Source organism: Psittacula echo (genome assembly GCF_963264785.1).
Source record: "Psittacula echo genome assembly, chromosome: 5".
NCBI lineage: Eukaryota > Metazoa > Chordata > Aves > Psittaciformes > Psittacidae > Psittacula > Psittacula echo.
In genome coordinates this window covers 89,298,436-89,314,566 of record NC_137739.1, presented here as the reverse complement: position 1 = coordinate 89,314,566, position 16,131 = coordinate 89,298,436, and the positions used below count along the sequence as shown (strand labels likewise).

At 40.9% G+C, this 16,131-nt stretch overlaps 1 protein-coding gene across 1 annotated transcript in view; it reads right to left on the bottom strand.

Moving 5' to 3' along the window:
• Positions 1-571: 571 nt before the first annotated feature.
• Positions 572-16,131, bottom strand: part of BUB1B (BUB1 mitotic checkpoint serine/threonine kinase B) — a 30,872-nt gene continuing 15,312 nt past the window's right edge. Inside the window, exons 13-23 of the mRNA XM_080619645.1 lie at positions 15,239-15,323; positions 14,761-14,863; positions 13,481-13,767; positions 12,404-12,579; positions 9,316-9,462; positions 9,039-9,151; positions 8,601-8,762; positions 7,783-7,925; positions 5,653-5,824; positions 5,398-5,504; positions 572-909 (exon numbers count right to left, since the gene is read on the bottom strand). Of these exons, the coding sequence (XP_080475771.1) occupies positions 717-909; positions 5,398-5,504; positions 5,653-5,824; positions 7,783-7,925; positions 8,601-8,762; positions 9,039-9,151; positions 9,316-9,462; positions 12,404-12,579; positions 13,481-13,767; positions 14,761-14,863; positions 15,239-15,323 (1,688 nt within the window). The 3' untranslated portion in view covers positions 572-716. The remainder of the gene's footprint in view (positions 910-5,397; positions 5,505-5,652; positions 5,825-7,782; positions 7,926-8,600; positions 8,763-9,038; positions 9,152-9,315; positions 9,463-12,403; positions 12,580-13,480; positions 13,768-14,760; positions 14,864-15,238; positions 15,324-16,131) is intronic.

Here is a 16,131-nt window from a genome sequence, read left to right as displayed (position 1 = left end):
TAACACAAAGATCTATCCACAAAACCTGCAAACAGATTTAGACTTGAGATCTGTGAAAGATGCTCAATCCAGTCAGGAAGGGCAGCCTGTGCAAAAGTAAATAGAATACTTGCACTGAGAAGCAAATATTTCAGTATACATCCTTTTCACTCATGACAATCTACTTTTAATCATCCATGAGAGCATATCCCAAGTAGAATCACTCAAGTTGTCTTCAAGTGTCCAGGAAGTCCTGTGTGGTTTGGAAAGCAGCCACCAAATTTGTATCCAGCAGCCACAACCAATTCCCAGTCAGGCAGAAGCACTCCAGCATAGACATTAAAACTTTGAGATCAACTCACAGGAACATTTAATATGACAGAGTTACAATTACAATACAATTTTATTTATAAAAACACAAATTAAAAGACCAACTAAACATAGGCAAAGACATTTCAGAGATTGGGGTGTGAACAGGTATTAAACACATTCTTACACTATACAGAAAGGGGAGGGGGCAGTTGTGACAACCAGTTTTCTCTGGCAAACTGGTCAGACATGGACCAGTTCACATAGCAGGCTTAGGAGGTTATCTGTGCACTAATGCAACATCAACAGTCTATAGCATGTTCAATGTGAAGCATTGCAGAGCCAGCTACAATCACTGTTCATGCTTGGAAGAAAATAAATAAGAAGTTAACAACAAATTCCTCTCTAACACAAAATGGATTTGACCTCTAGGAAATCCCAGGAAGTTCTCCAAGAGTTTCTCCCAGTTCAGCTAAGGATTCACAAAGTCGTCCTTGGAAGCTACTGTCAAACATGTCACTTATTTCCTCTCTTAACGCCCTCAGAAGAGGCACTGTGGACTTACCATCTGCATTCACAATTCTTCCCAAAAGTTTACTCCAGAAATCACTGTCAAAAGTCCTAAAACAAACAGAGCAGTGAAACAGGATGACACATGTCAAGGTTTCCATTTATATTCAGAGCTAAATACCCTGGGAGAAGGAAAGCTGAAATAATAATTTCACTCACATGAGTAAATGTAAAGGAAAACCAGGAATGTGTTGGTAAGTTTATACATGTAGGCCCCTTTCTCTTTCTCCAGTAGGATTCTGGATAGTAACAAGGTGGGTTGTGCCACAGGGATATCAAAACATGTGGTTTTGGTTGCCTCTTCTAGTGTACCTGACCATTATCTTCCATACTTTAAATTAAGAGGAGTTATCAAGAGCACTTTTTGAACCAACAAAGTTGGGAGACTCCTTTCATGAATAAGGCATAGAGGTACCTCTTATTCCCCCATTTGCAAGCTAAGTTCATAGGTCAATATTAAAGGAAAGCTGTGAGAGAAAACAAGAAAGAAAAGGGGTTTACATCCAGTTTTACTGTCTTTATTCCCTGCCTTCCATCTGCCAGAGCTCTCATAGAGATAACATTTCAAAGGCAATTAACAGTAATAAATCCCCTCTCCCATATACCCACACAACAGGAATAAAAAGGTTAAGTGACTCATTACAGTATGAAAAGTATCAGAAAAGTGATATCAGAGCTAACCCTTTGTTCTTCAGTCTCACACTGAAGTCCATAGACCACACTGCTGCTGACTACTGTAGCACTTTCCTCCCTCAAGCTAGGAGTCACAGTGGCTTCTGAAGAAGTTATCTGCCTCTGCTGTGTGACTCACAGACACAGCAGCAGCCACAGTCTCAGAAGGAATCTGGCCTGGACTATTAAACTCTCATGTTTTAGAGAATGATGAAGTCATATAGAACCTAACCAAGAAACTAAGAATATACAGGACTTGAGGCCATTTTTCCTCATGGACTTAGACAAGTAAGAGGCACAGCAGAGGAAGTTAAAGGTAGGTAAAGATGCTTTAGGAGTTATGAGTGACAAAAGGAGTCCTAAAACTTCAAACACAGCTTCTATATAGTACTCCACAGATGAAGTTTCCCTAAATACTATAGTGAAAATAAAAACACTTCTGGAGCTGAAAAACCTCCAAATGCTTTCTTTAATAATGGCAACATGCTAAAACCTCCTCCCTTGAAAAACAGGGTGTCAACCTTACAGTAATGCTTAAAGATGAAAAGAGAAACTTGATCATAATTCACATTCTGCCTTTCCAGGAGTACTTACTACAGTGCGTAAGTGTTTGCATTCATTCCATCAATGGATTCTGCTTTATTGAGTGCCTTTAAAAGAACTATTCCCTGTTTTGCCTTGCAATTTCCACTGTTTTGGGATTCTGTTGAACTGGTGGTAAAATTAGTGGCTCTACCAGTCATTCTTCCATCTTTAAATGTGCTTAATGCTTAAAAATAATTAAGGCTCTTTTGTAAAGCTTTCCTAACATAAGGTGGTTGTGGTTGTGACATTTGACACCAGTCAACCTTCTAGCAAGAAGCCTTCTTCCTGCTTGTCACTGCCTAAACTCTCATACCATTCTTTTAAGAGAGTTATCTCGTCAATGCAACCCTCAACAAACCCAAACCAACTCCTAAAGAAACAAAAAATACCCCAAACCACTTTACAAGCCACTTGGAGAACACTTTTAGCAAAAGGGATATTAGTATCATGAGCTTTACAGACAGAAGTAGAATTACTAGAAGCAACAGGAAAGTGTCCTGTGTCTCTGCAGGTGTTGCAAGTGTCACTCTACAGAAAGGACAAAGCACAAGAGTATTATCCATCAGCTGGCTCTTCTCACAGGGTAGTGCTTCATTGTGCAGCCCCTTTTGGGGGATGAAGATTCCTGCAGCAGGGAACTTGCTTGTCAGAGGTTGAGAGTTTATTGAAAGCTTCAAATTGACTGGAGGAAATGTAATTTAATAAGAGACACACACACTGAAAGATCTGTGTGTGAAGGGAAAAAGGATTCAGTGCAAATAACTTACTCTCATGTAAAGAAATGCCCCTTTTATACTGATATAATACTTCAGTACAACATGTAATTAAAGCACCTGTATAAGCAGGTCTTGGATTTCCTGATATTGAAAAAGAAGTACAGAAGATGAATATTAAGCCTATCATGCCTTCAGAAGTGAAGAAGACGACAGGATGGAAAATGGAAATTCCTGATTTGTACTCTCAACTCCAAAGCAATGTTACACACTTATCATAGAATCAGAATAGTTAGGGTTGGAAAGGACCTTAAGATCATCCAGTTCCAACCCCCCTGCCATGGGCAGGGACACCCCACACTAAACCATGCCACCCAAGGCTCTGTCCAACCTGGCCTTGAACACCGCGCCAGGGATGGAGCATTCACAACCTCCCTGGGCAACCCATTCCAGTGCCTCACCACCCTCTCAGTAAAGAATTTCTTCCTTAGATCCAATCTAAACGTCCCCTGTTAAAGTTTGAACCCGTTACCCCTTGTCCTGTCATTCCAGTCCCTAATGAATAGTCCATCCCCAGCATCCTCATAGCCCCCCCCTCCTCATAGCCCCCCCTTCAGATACTGGAAGGCTGCTATGAGGTCTCCACGCAGCCTTCTCTTCTCCAGGCTGAACAGCCCCAACTTTCTCAGCCTATCTTCATATGGGAGGTACTCCAGTCCCCACTGATGTACTGAAAGAAGCAACAAGCCATTAGAGCCTGGTTCCAGCCACACAGAACCCATGCCCAGGCTCTGCTTTCTTCCTCCTTAGGCTTCCAAAGCCCTTCTCAGGTCTTACTCCCCTTCTACCCAAGTCTCCATCGAAGTTCTACCCATACCCAGACTCCTACTCCTTTCAATCCAGTGTCACCAGCTTGGATTGGAATTCCTTTCCAACTGACCCCTCCCCTGTCCTTCCAAACTCAGACTTACTATACATGCTACTCAGCTCTTCCTGCTCCAGTTATCCAGGCTATTTTTCCCATACCCACATCCTGATCAGGTCCCCTTACAGCCTGCTCCTTCTCAATTCAGGCCCTGTGTGGCTTGATCTGCAGCAGCTCAATGTAATCACTTGTAGAATTAAATAAATAGTATTTAAAATAAAAGGCAACTCTTAACAGAAACCTGCCCCTCTAACCCAAGTATAATTAACATCAGATCATGTTCTGATGAAAATTAATAAACAGGAGTCTTATTTTTCAGTGCAGGTCAGATTTACATAGCTCAGAGATATAGAATGTTTATCTGTCAATAGAGAACAAAAGCCTTTCAAAGTGCCTTTCAAAGAGTCACCTACTACCATGATCCATTAGTCTCCATCAATGGTTTAGTTGCCTTTTCTTTAGTATTTCTAAAACAAAGGTGGCATAAAATACATATTTACTGCCAACCTCTACATCATTGACATTCATCTCTTGGTGATGTTGTTCTTCACAGTTTAGTTCTGTAAGTTGAATGGAATTAAAACCAAAAGCTACCAGGTACAGTACAGCACGTGTAGTTAGTACGCAGCAGAAGCCTACTAGACCCTTGTAACTACTGGTTGTAGTAGAAAAATACATGGCCAGTAAAGAAGAAAGCATTTTCCCCCTGTGCACAGTTTAAGAAGATGAGATATTTCTTCAGAGGTTGAATGCAACAAACTAGGAGGTGGAAGCAGTGCAGGTTGGTGGGGAACCAGATAACCCCCTGACTGTAGGCTTTCTTCAAGCAATGGTTATAGAAGTACATCCACACAGTGAGTGTAGCTGAGGTACCATGGTATGTGAATATACCTAAATGCAGATATGCATCAAGTAGCTTCTGGAATGAAGAGAGTGTTCTGGAAAATCCTTATGAAACCTAAAGGCAGAAAATTCTGCAGGATGTGACTAACAAAATGAACAAGTGTTTCATCTAAGAACAAACAAAGGTAAGATGAAGACAGAGTAGCCTTAGAGCCAAAACATGTGGCTAAGAGAGAGCAGCAGAAATTAATACCCGAGGCTAAAGAGCAGCTTCCAAAAAGAAGTTTCTTGCACATGCATCTTAAATTACACAAGTATTTAAATTATTTTCCTTCTTGTGCATGTATGCTGTTCCTGCAAGTGTTACAGACTGAACCATAGCATCAGTCTTAGTAGGCCTTCAACATAGCCTAGACTGAAAAAAGCAGGAACACAAAGTAATCTCCATTTCTAAAGCAACATGCTCATGTAATTTTTTCCTCCTCACCATCCACCCACTTAGAAACTTCTCCAAGCTTGGTCTAACAAGTGAAACCAGACTAGAGCAGTCTGGTCTGAAAGGATAGAAAAAGCAAAGTAGTATTACCTAGACTGTTAGGCCAGAGTCAGCTTAAAATTGTCTCCCACACAGCACTAAAGCTACTATACAACGAACACATCCATTAGCTTCAAATTTTCACTCCCCACAAAACTAATGCTTTTGGTAACAACAGCACTAAGTTCAGAGTTCTAAGCTTTGTAAAGGAAGCGAAAGAAGTTTGAAGTCTCTTTACCAGCAGCCTCCTCTGATAAAGGACTTACTTGGATACATTTTGGCTGATTTTCCAGATGGAATCCTCTTGATAGACCTGGATATGATCCCCAAACAGCATCAAATGGACTATATCTGCAATGGCAACCAAGTCTACCTGCAATCACAACAAACAAGCATTTTTCTTTATTCAATATTTATTGGTCAGAGCTTTCCACAGCACTTGCAAAATATAACTTAAGAAAATAAAGAGATTTTGTAAAGGAAACACAGAAACTAAGAAGTCCTGCTAAGTACAAACTCACCTGGTATAGAGATGGACATTTTGCCAGAAGCTGTTGTCCATGAGGAGTCTGGGATACGGGAAAGCTGTTGGGCAAGCTTACTTGAGACTGCAATCTCAAATCCAGACTGTGAGAGAAATCCACTATCTTCAGAGCTCTCATCATCTCTTCATTAGCAAATGGATCACAGATCCTGAGCAGAGGGAGCAAATGAAGCTTAAGACAACCTAACAAAGTTTATGAAATGAAATGTGAATGTAGTGCAGGTGAGGCTTAGCCATGTCAATGCTCCCCTCTGATGGTTAGCTTAAGAACTACTGCTGAAGGGACTACCCCTGGATGGGGAAGAACCAGCTGGCAGCCTGAAGCTTAGAGATCATACCAGTATCTCTGTCATGGTTTAAGTGCAGTCAGTAACTCAGATCCATGCAGCCCGCTCGCTCACTGCCCCCCTTCTTACCCCCCTGCTCCCAGAGGGATGGGGAGGACAATCGAAAGAATGTAACTCCCAAGTGGTTGAGATAAGAACAGTCCCATAACTAAGGTATAACACAAACCACTGCTGCTACCACCAATAATAAGGGAAATAACAAGGGAAGACAATACAATACCACCCATCGATAACCAGCCAAACCGAGCAGTGAACCAGCCCTTCCGAGTAACTCTCAGTTACATCCTGGGCATGATGTGCTGTGGTATGGAATACCTCTTTGGTTAGTTTGGGTCAGGTGTCCTATCTCTGCTTCCTCCCGGCTCCCCTCCTCCCTGGCAGAGCATGAGACTCACAAAGTCCTTGGTCAGACTAAATATTTGAGCAGTAACAAAAACCATTGGTGTTATCAGCGCTGTTCCCAGGCTGAAAGTCAAAACCACAGCGCTGCACCAGCTACTAGGGAGGAGAAAAAATGACTGCTACTGCTGAACCCAGGACACAGAGTAAGCAATGGGGAAGCATTAAAAGGTTAAGGATAATGCTGTTTTGACATGTCAGTTATCCAAAACTTGGTTGGCAGAACAGAATAGCATAACTTTAGCATCTCTCCCTCTCCTTCAAGATCTCAGAATACTTATACGAGAAAGAACTAAGCTTCATAATACTTTTATAAACCTTCGTTAGTCCCCACTCTAAGGACAAACAGGAAGGGCAGCGAGGAGTATCTGTATGGTATTGTGTGATCTGTATGATGACAGTGCGCTGCACTTACACTATGCACTTGTCCCAGGATAGCTTATGCATTATCCTCCCTTTTTGCAGTTTAGTTTGGTTTGTATTCACCACAGAAATCCAGCAGGAAGTATCCAAGCCCATCAGCCACTGTTAGATCAGTGACTTCCAAAAGAGGACCCTGAGGGGTGTGCAAGACAGTCCATCGGGGTGTGGGAAGAAAGTATTAGAACTTCAATAGTACATGTGTGTAATTTATAAATTAATTTTATATATAGTATATATATTTCATATATATAATGAATTATATAAATAAAATACATTATAATAGAATATATTGGCAATACATGTTAGATGACTGTAATTTCAAGTTAATAGCTATTTTTAATCTATCAGTGAAGGCTAAGAACAATGAATTTCTTCTAATGAAATTCTATTTGAATCATTAGACATTGAAAGTTCCTGTCTTCCCACACTCAGTTCACAGATCACATTCCAAGGGATGTGTGACTTCAACAACATACTATGGGAAATTCATTGGAGAAGAAAGCTAGATCTGTGCATCATGTCACAAGCTGCACTGTAGTGGAGGGTGAGTGATCTGCTGCAGAGAGTGCCTGGATATTCCAGGCCCACCTGCCTTTTGTCTTCTAATCTCCTGGGTTTCAGCTACATAAACCCAGAAGGGAAGTTATTTACCAATATCCAGTACATTGCTAAAGTAGAGACTTGAGAACAGAGGCAACAGCAAAACCATTTTCTTAGGGTAAGTTTTCCAGCATCACTGTGTACTATTTCCACAGAAATAAACAAGAAAGGTTAATTCCTAAGCAAAGTGTTTTCACTGTCTTCAGGACACACTGTAGCCTAAAACCCCTGGTCTGCAATACCAGTTCTCCAGCTAAATAGGGGAAGTTACAAAAGCACAAGAGCAGTAAGTAGCAAAAGTATTATATCTCCTCCCATATTCATTCAAAGAGACAAACCTGTCTCCCAGAAAGAACACATCTGGATTCAGATCTCCATGGACAACCTCTGCATTGTGGAGCTTCTCTACCACACCAAGAAGATTATAAACAACCAGTAGGATAACTTCCTCTGTGATGGTCTTAGAGCCACGGATAACATCCTGAAAGGAAGGAATAAACATGTATCCATTATGCCTTAGATGAAATGAAATGAAATATTTATAGCTCACCTTTTTTCCTCTTACTCATCTGTACAGAGATAACAGTCCTATCCTGAATTCAATATAATCAGATTTCGCCTATGATCAGCCCAGCCAGAATTAGAAGCAGAATGAGCTCACTATCATTCAGAAGTGGACAAAAGATCAAGAGGAGGCTGAATTCACTATTTAATTTGTATCCTACTTATATGCAACAACTCAAAATATCCCTGCTTTATTTAAAATGTAAATCCTTCAGCAAGACACTATGACCTTACTATAGCAGACTATAGTAAGTCACTGATAAATGTCAAGTTAAACAAGAGTTTTAGGCGCAACTACTGTTGTGAAACAACATGTGGTTCTTGGCTCAGGTTATTTATCACTCATGAATAAAGAAAACATGAAAAATTGGTTCAGGTTTGTGTCGGAAGCACAGGATCCATGAATGCAAAACCAGCTCCAACTAAGGCTATAACGGACACTCCTAATTTGTATATAAAGCGCAAGCCAGAGGATCTAGACTGCAGTATTAAACCCATCTTCAGCAATAAGCATAATGACTAACAACTCACTAATGGTACCTATGCAAGAGTTCACATCATCTACAGCTACACTTTCTTTGGCTGTACTGACCCCAAGTGTGAAGCGATTGATATCCCCGTGCAAAACAGCACAGCCATCCTGGAAGAGGTAACAGCAGCAGTTCTCACTGAAGTTCTGGTCAAAGTCAGCATTCAAACGCTCCTGTAACTGAAGGGTGATATAAAAATCCCAAGGTATGGGCTGAGAATACACCTAGAGGAAGGCACAGAAGAAGAACAGTTATTTTTGGAATAAAGTGAAAATTGCTCATCTTCATATTCTTCTTTTTTTCCTCCTCACTTTACTAAAGATGACATTTTCCACAGTCAGAAATTTTTAATCTACATGAACAATGAGAAAGAGGACTTGAAGTAACAAGTTTCATGCATGGAATTCAGAAATCAAGATAAAACTTGCTACATTTTACTTTCTATTGGCTGAGGAGATTTTAACATTTCACACTCCTTGTATAACACCATCATGTGTTACCTTTATTGCAAATCCCTTTGCATCCAACTGGGGAATGTTAGCTGGAATGGCAAAAAACATCTTGTTTTCTTCCTTGGTCCAATATTCCCACTTGATGCAGTATGTGTCATTCCCTGTTATGAAAGTTTACATTCATGAGTTGTCACAGTAGACACACGTACCCAGGATGCTCAAGTTATTCCCTATCTACACCACACAAAATGAGTGAGGGTGAAGTATATTTCAAAGCAAGTAGAACACAAATAGATCCCCTGCACTGTGGTCCTGCCATACCCACCTAGCTCAACATCTTTCTCAAGCTCCATGACAGGCAGAGGGTCAGTCTCCATATGGAAATAGGGAGAAGCAGTCAATGATTCTGGCATAGGATCTAAAAGCTTCTTACGCTGTTCAGCGCTCCACAGGGCCTGAGTTGCATCATCACCTACTAAAGACAAGTAATAGAAAGAGATGAGCTGAAACCAGGTGTTGAGTCTCTGTAGTGATTATATCTGTCAAGAAAAAAAATAACTCAAGTACTGGAACCTTTCTATTTGCATACTGATTTACTGCCTCACCTTCCAGCAAGTCAATTCATTTCTTTCCAATAGCTTCTTGTTTTGTGAAGTGAACATAATGCTCATCTCTGGAACAACCTTACACACCATCTTCTCTGAGGTCTCAATGGTTCTACTCTGGTGTCATGCAAAATGTTATTTTTCACAAGAGAAAGCTCTGATTTCTATTAGGCAGGTCTGCTCAGCCACAGCAGAATTCAAACTCATTTGGCAAATGAACACTATGTCCAGAGTAAGCGATCAGTTTGTGATTTTTAAATGAAATTTAAAAAAAACTTACTCTTTTGAATACAGCAGGGAATTTACATTAGAAAAGGAAAACAAAGTAGGGCTCCAACTCTGCTGCTCACTGAAATGTTAACAGTCTAATGGCTTTTACCTCCTGGAAGACACATAAAATAATTACATGTAGATCTGGGTTTGTCTTTCTGCGTAATAGCCAGAACAGAGAAGATCCTTCAGTAGGTGAGTTTGTCTGTACAAGGTGGCCAGAAAGGTGTTTCTCTCAAATGATCAGGCAGAGTAAACCACAGCAGAACTAGATGGCTTCTACTGCCCTCCTCTCCCAAAGACGATGACCAGCAATGGGTGACAGCATTTCAAGCTTTCGCAGTACAAAGGTGAGAATCAGAGTGTCATTACCTACTCCTTTATTTATTTGAAGAGCACTGCAATAAGATATTGCTCGGGAAGTAATTCCATGAAAGTATATCCAGAAAACACTGTAGGTTAAAGGCTAAATAGGTGTTCCAATAATTTATCATCCCAAACCTTTGAAATTAACAGCTTATTGTACAGGAATATACTGACAGACATCTGAAGTAACTTCCCTGCTCTATGCAGCATTAAGGAGTCCTCAGTAGAATCACTACCTCCAGACTGAGAACTGCAGTTCAAGGGAGTTGTGCAGAAAGCAAGGTACAAAAGCAACAGGAACGATCAAAAGCTTAAGAAAAAGACCATTAAAACATCTGAAGAAATGCCTTTTCCTGAAAAGAATCTGTAAAGATTCTTCATTTTTCCCTAAAGATTAGAGCATATGATAAAGAGAGTGAGTGTAAGATCTATCCAAATTACTTCAGCTGTATCAGTGACAAGACTCTTCTCTTAATCATATTTTCATTCCAGGTCTCAAGCACGCTTCATCAGATGCACAATTCTAATCAAAATATCATAAGCCAAAAATCAAAGGAGTTAAAGCAGGTGAAACACCTTGAAAACCATCATTCAATGCAAACCTAATTCTACAGGCCAGATTTTGAAGGCTTTCTGTGACTGTTCCTGTTCTAACTGTAATATAAAGTTTTGTAAGAGAGAGAAACAAGTATCTTTGGCTAGAAAGAAGGGAAAAAAGAGGACAGCAACTATTTAAATACCAGTATTGTTTTCCTTCAATAGGAAAAAGAAACATACTGTGAAGTAGCACGATAGTTTACAGCAAAGTTAAGAATGCAAATGTAAAGCCAAACATGCAACTTTCACTATAAGTTCTATAAATTCATATTCACCTGTTTCAGCATGGCATTTATCAGAACACACAATGCGATTACAGAGAAAACAACCAAGACAAAACAAAGCTGTCTTAGAAGCTCACTAATGTCCAGTCATAGAATTGTTTAGGTTAAAAAGATCTTTAAGATCACCGTGTTCAACCATAAACCCAGCACTGCCAAGGCCACCACTAAACCATATCCCAGAAAGCCACATCCACATATCCGCATCTGGAATATTGTGTCCAGTTCTGGGCCCCTCAGTTCAAGGAGGACAGGGAATGCTTGAAAGAGTCCAGCACAGAGCCACAAAGATGATTAAGGGAGTGGAACATCTCCCTTATGAGGAGAGGCTGCGGGAGCTGGGTCTCTTAAGCTTGGAGAAGAGGAGACTGAGGGGTGACCTCATCAATGTTTACAAATATGTAAAGGGTGAGTGTCAGGATGACGGAGGTAGGTTTTTCTCAGTGATGTCCAGTGATAGAACAAGGGGTAATGGGTGTAAACTGGAGCATAAGAGGTTCCACGTGAACATCAGGAAAAACTTCTTTACTGTGAGAGTGACAGAGCACTGGAACAGGTTGCCCAGGGGGGTTGTAGAGTCTCCTACATTGGAGATATTCCAGGCCCAGCTGGACAAGTTCCTGTGTGATGTACTCTAGGTTACCCTGCTCTTGCAGGGGGGTTGGACTAGATGATCTTTTGAGGTCCCTTCCGACCCTCGGGATTCTGTGATTCTGTGGTATCTTTTAATACCTTCCCCAGAGAAGGTGACGCCACCACTGCCCTGGGCAGCCTGTTCCAGTGCTTGACAACACTTTTGGGGAAGAAATTGTTCCTCATCTCCACCTAAACCTCTCCTGGTGCAGCTTGAGGCCATTTCCTCTTGTCCTATCCCTTGGTTCCTTGGGAGAAGAGACCAACCCCACCTCACTAGATCCTCCTGTCAGAGGATCTAGAGAGCAATAAGGTTCCCCCCCGAGCCTTCTCTTCTCCAGTCCAATTTTTTTACTTCAGAATTCAACCTCATTACACCTACACACCCCCTGCTTGAATACCTGAAGTAACTTCTCCATCTCCTTAATATTGACATCTTTTGGGTGTAATTTTTCTATGTAAATATTTCATAACTTTTGCTCACTGTATGCCTCACTGCTGCTCTGACAACAGAGACACAAGTATAGTCACAAGCCAAAGTAACAGGAAATACACAGAAAGCAGAGTAGAATACACTAAATACAGAAAAAGCACCATAGTTTAGCAACAGGTCTTCGTTGTGAGTTCAACTCAGTTTAGTACTAACCACTAGTGTTTTCACTGATCCCTCCAGAATCAGGAGCCGTTTCAGCAGGCAAGCTGTTTGCAAGTTCCAGTTTCTGAGGAATATGCAGGTATTTCATAGTAGATATTTGTGTAACAGAGGAAAGAGACGATCCTGAGGAGACAGAACCACCTGACGAGTGAGTATCTTCCAGGCTTGCTTCCATGATTGGGCTGTAAATGAAGGCAAGTTAGTCAGATTTGCAGAAGATACAATGTCCAGACAACACTAGCCTCATGATTTTGAAAGGATACAGTGCACTTCATGACTCCTTTTCAGCACAAAGTCCTTTCCTGTCCTAGTGGAAAACCAATAGTTATGCCAGAGCTTCATTTTAGCTGATGGCTTACACTCAGAATCTTAGTCTACAGATGAATTTTATCTTCTTTCCCATTAAATACAACTGCTACAACAAAAGAAATACTGTTTCTTACTCCACTGCCAAAATTCAGACCTACAGTGCTTTTAAAGCAGTGGAGAGCTGGGTGGGAAATAACTCTTGCTCTTTCTTTCCAGTTATAATCAGGAATCTTGCCAAGTAAGCAAACACCTTCAGCATGGTCTATGTGTGTTCATAGCAAGAGCTCGCAAATCAAACTGTTCTAAATTGAGAAAAACCCACCGAATGGATGCTTTTTTCTTTACAGCAAGAAACAGGAGGTTGTTTGACAGGTTTTTTTCCTTCTCTCCAGCTTTTCTCCTCTGTAGAAGTTAAGCCATTATCACCAGACGCATTTTATATACTAAAATAATTACAGCAGCACTCAAGTAGAAAAGGAACTGATAAGTCTGCTTTTAACCTCTGGTTCCAAAGACAGAATGTGTTCGTTACTTTCTTTGCAATTCATTTGGTAGGAAAAGCATGGAGTTAAGTCCTGCAGCAGTAATGCAGGAAAACCAAATAGGCTTGCTGTTGCCTCCTAAATCCGCTTGAGGCAAAATGGACCCTGAGCTAGGGAAATGACTGTCCTCAGTATATCCTGATCTCTTCAGGAAATTGTTTCTTCAACAACAGAATAGTAAAAGCACAACCAAAGACAGAAAAGGGGCTTAAGATACTTTGCTGTTACTTACCTCAGCTTATTTACACACAGAGCTTCACTGTACACTCCCTCACGCACCAGCATTTCTTGATTTGGGGGTGTGCTCTTCGCTTCTGGACAGTTTTCCTTCAGGACACTCTGGGAGAAACCAGGATCTGGGATTCTCTGAGCTACCACCCCATGGAAGGGTGTTGAAGCCAGATGGGCAGCCGTAACGAAGTCACACGTGTCTTCTGGGATGGCACAAATGGTTTGGTTCTTGTAGGAACCTGTCACAATTGCATCTTCAGCCAAAGGTTCAATTCCATTCAGCTCATCCTGAAAGAAAGCAGAAAGACAGTGAAAAAATTCTGTCAAATCATAGAATAGTTTGGGTTGGAAAGGACCTTAAGATCATCCAGTTTCAACCCCCCTGCCATGGGCAGGGACACCTCACACTAAACCATGTCACCCAAGGCCTCATCCAACCTGGCCTTGAACACCGCCAGGGATGGAGCATTCACAACCTCCCTGGGCAACCCATTCCAGTGCCTCACCACCCTCTCAGAAAAGAATTTCTTCCTCAGATCCAATCTAAACTTCTCCTGTTTCAGTTTTAACCCGTTACCCCTTGTCCTGTCACTACAGTCCCTGATGAAGAGTCCATCCCCAGCATCCTTGTAGGCCTCCTTCAGATACTCTTCTTTCCATTTAAAAGTTGAACAATTCTCTCCCTTTTCTTCCACCCCAGCACCTTTCAACATGGATCTGACACTCAGTCTTCACATACTCTACTTTCATTGCTCATTAAAATTGAGTCATTAAACCCTCACCGTAATACCACATTTTTTTCCCCAACTAGGAAGAGTAGCTTTGTTACCCTCTAGAACTCTGCAGAGCTGCTTTGAACTGCTAAAGGCTACTTAGTATTTAACACTGCAGAAGTCTATTTCAGTTCAGTTACAAGCTCATTATTAGAATCATAGAATATATAGAATTATAGAATCAGCTAGGTTGGAAAAGACCTTTAAGATCAAGTCCAACCATTAAAGTATTTACTAAAATGCTGGGCATCAAAGACACAGAACATGTAAAGCAGAACTATACAAAATTGCTGTATTGGCCACCTTAAGCCCTAACAAAACCATGAAGCTTACAGCATAACCTGAACATCACCCAATTCAAGAATTGCCATGGCAGACAGAAATTGCACATCCTTGATTGTGGCACATCATGTCAGTCCAGCCAATCTCACTCAGTTCAACAGTAGAACATTCTATGCTGGTTTTCTCTGTGATAGGAAATCTGCTATAGGAGAAACTGTTTCCTTACACAGGCTTCTGGCGACACATTTTCATTTGCAGGTGGAGAATTGGAAGGTTTCTGAACAGCGAGAGGGCGCCGGGCACTTTTCTGTGCATGATCTGCTGAACAACTAAGATAAAGTGACATTCCATTAAATACTTACAGTAGGAGCTTCTGATCTTCAACAGAGATTCTCAAGATTTAAGTCTACCAACAGTTTCAATCTATCACCTTCTGCTACAGAACCATCAGTAATGTGCAATGCATACATCTCCCCAGAATGAAGAGAGTTTACATAGCAGCTTAAATAGTTTTAAGTGTGTAGAAACAACAGGAGAGTATTTCCTCATCATGGACTTCCTAAGCAGAGTAATGAAATAAAGCAATAAATAAAAAAGCCACCCCACATCCGTATAAGAAACTGCACAGTATTTCAGCTGCCACACAAAGTGATTTGATACTTCAGTTTCCCTCCCTTTGAAATCTAAACTTTGAATAATTTTACCTTATATTCTGATTTGCCAAAGTAGAGGATTCATCAAATATGGTGAAAAATGTAGGAGGATCCTGTGGGAGAAGGAGACCAACATCTGAAAAGGAAAACCGAGAGTCTCTATTTAATCACAGAATCATAAAATCATAGAAGTATGGAATGGTTTGGATTGGAAAGGACTTTAAGATCATCCAGTTCTAACCCCCTGCCATGGGCAGGGACTCTTCACACTAGACCAAACCAGCAAGGTTTCCACATGCAACTAACGGTACTATCAACATTTAATACACAGTCCTATAAATACCAGTCCTAGCAGGATGTTGCAGAATTGACGTTAAAAAAGCGTGGTTAAAAAGGGTGGGTTTTGTTGTGCCAATGAACTGGAGTTACGGTACGTTATGTTCTCTCTCTTCCCAAGTTTGGCTTTATCCTTCTGCAGCTCCTGTTCATCCTCAGAGCCTAAAAAAGAGACCCTTCCCTTTCGTGTGTCTGGGCATACATCAGGAGGCTGGATAACCTCTGTCAACAGTAACACTAGTCAAGTAAGGCTAAAAGCAAAACTTCTTCAGCACACACCCTTCCCAACAAAACTGAACATGTAATTTCTGATTGTACTCCTCTACCAAGTCTTCAGAGATAAAAGGAGGACTTAAGATAATACCAAGCTTAATGTTGAACTCTTTCACAGATTTTAGTGAGGCTGCATATATTCAAGTGTTAAGAAAGCTCTTCACCTATTAAAAGAAAAAAGCTCTTCTGCTTCAAAGTCCTTGCAAAGTGACCTCAGATGCTCAGTCTTTTGACAGATACAGTTAAACGCACCACTAGCACATTCTCATTTTCATTCTTCTAATCCACCTTGACTTTTGGGTTTAGTTTGTTCCAATCTTGCTGTTCATATGAAA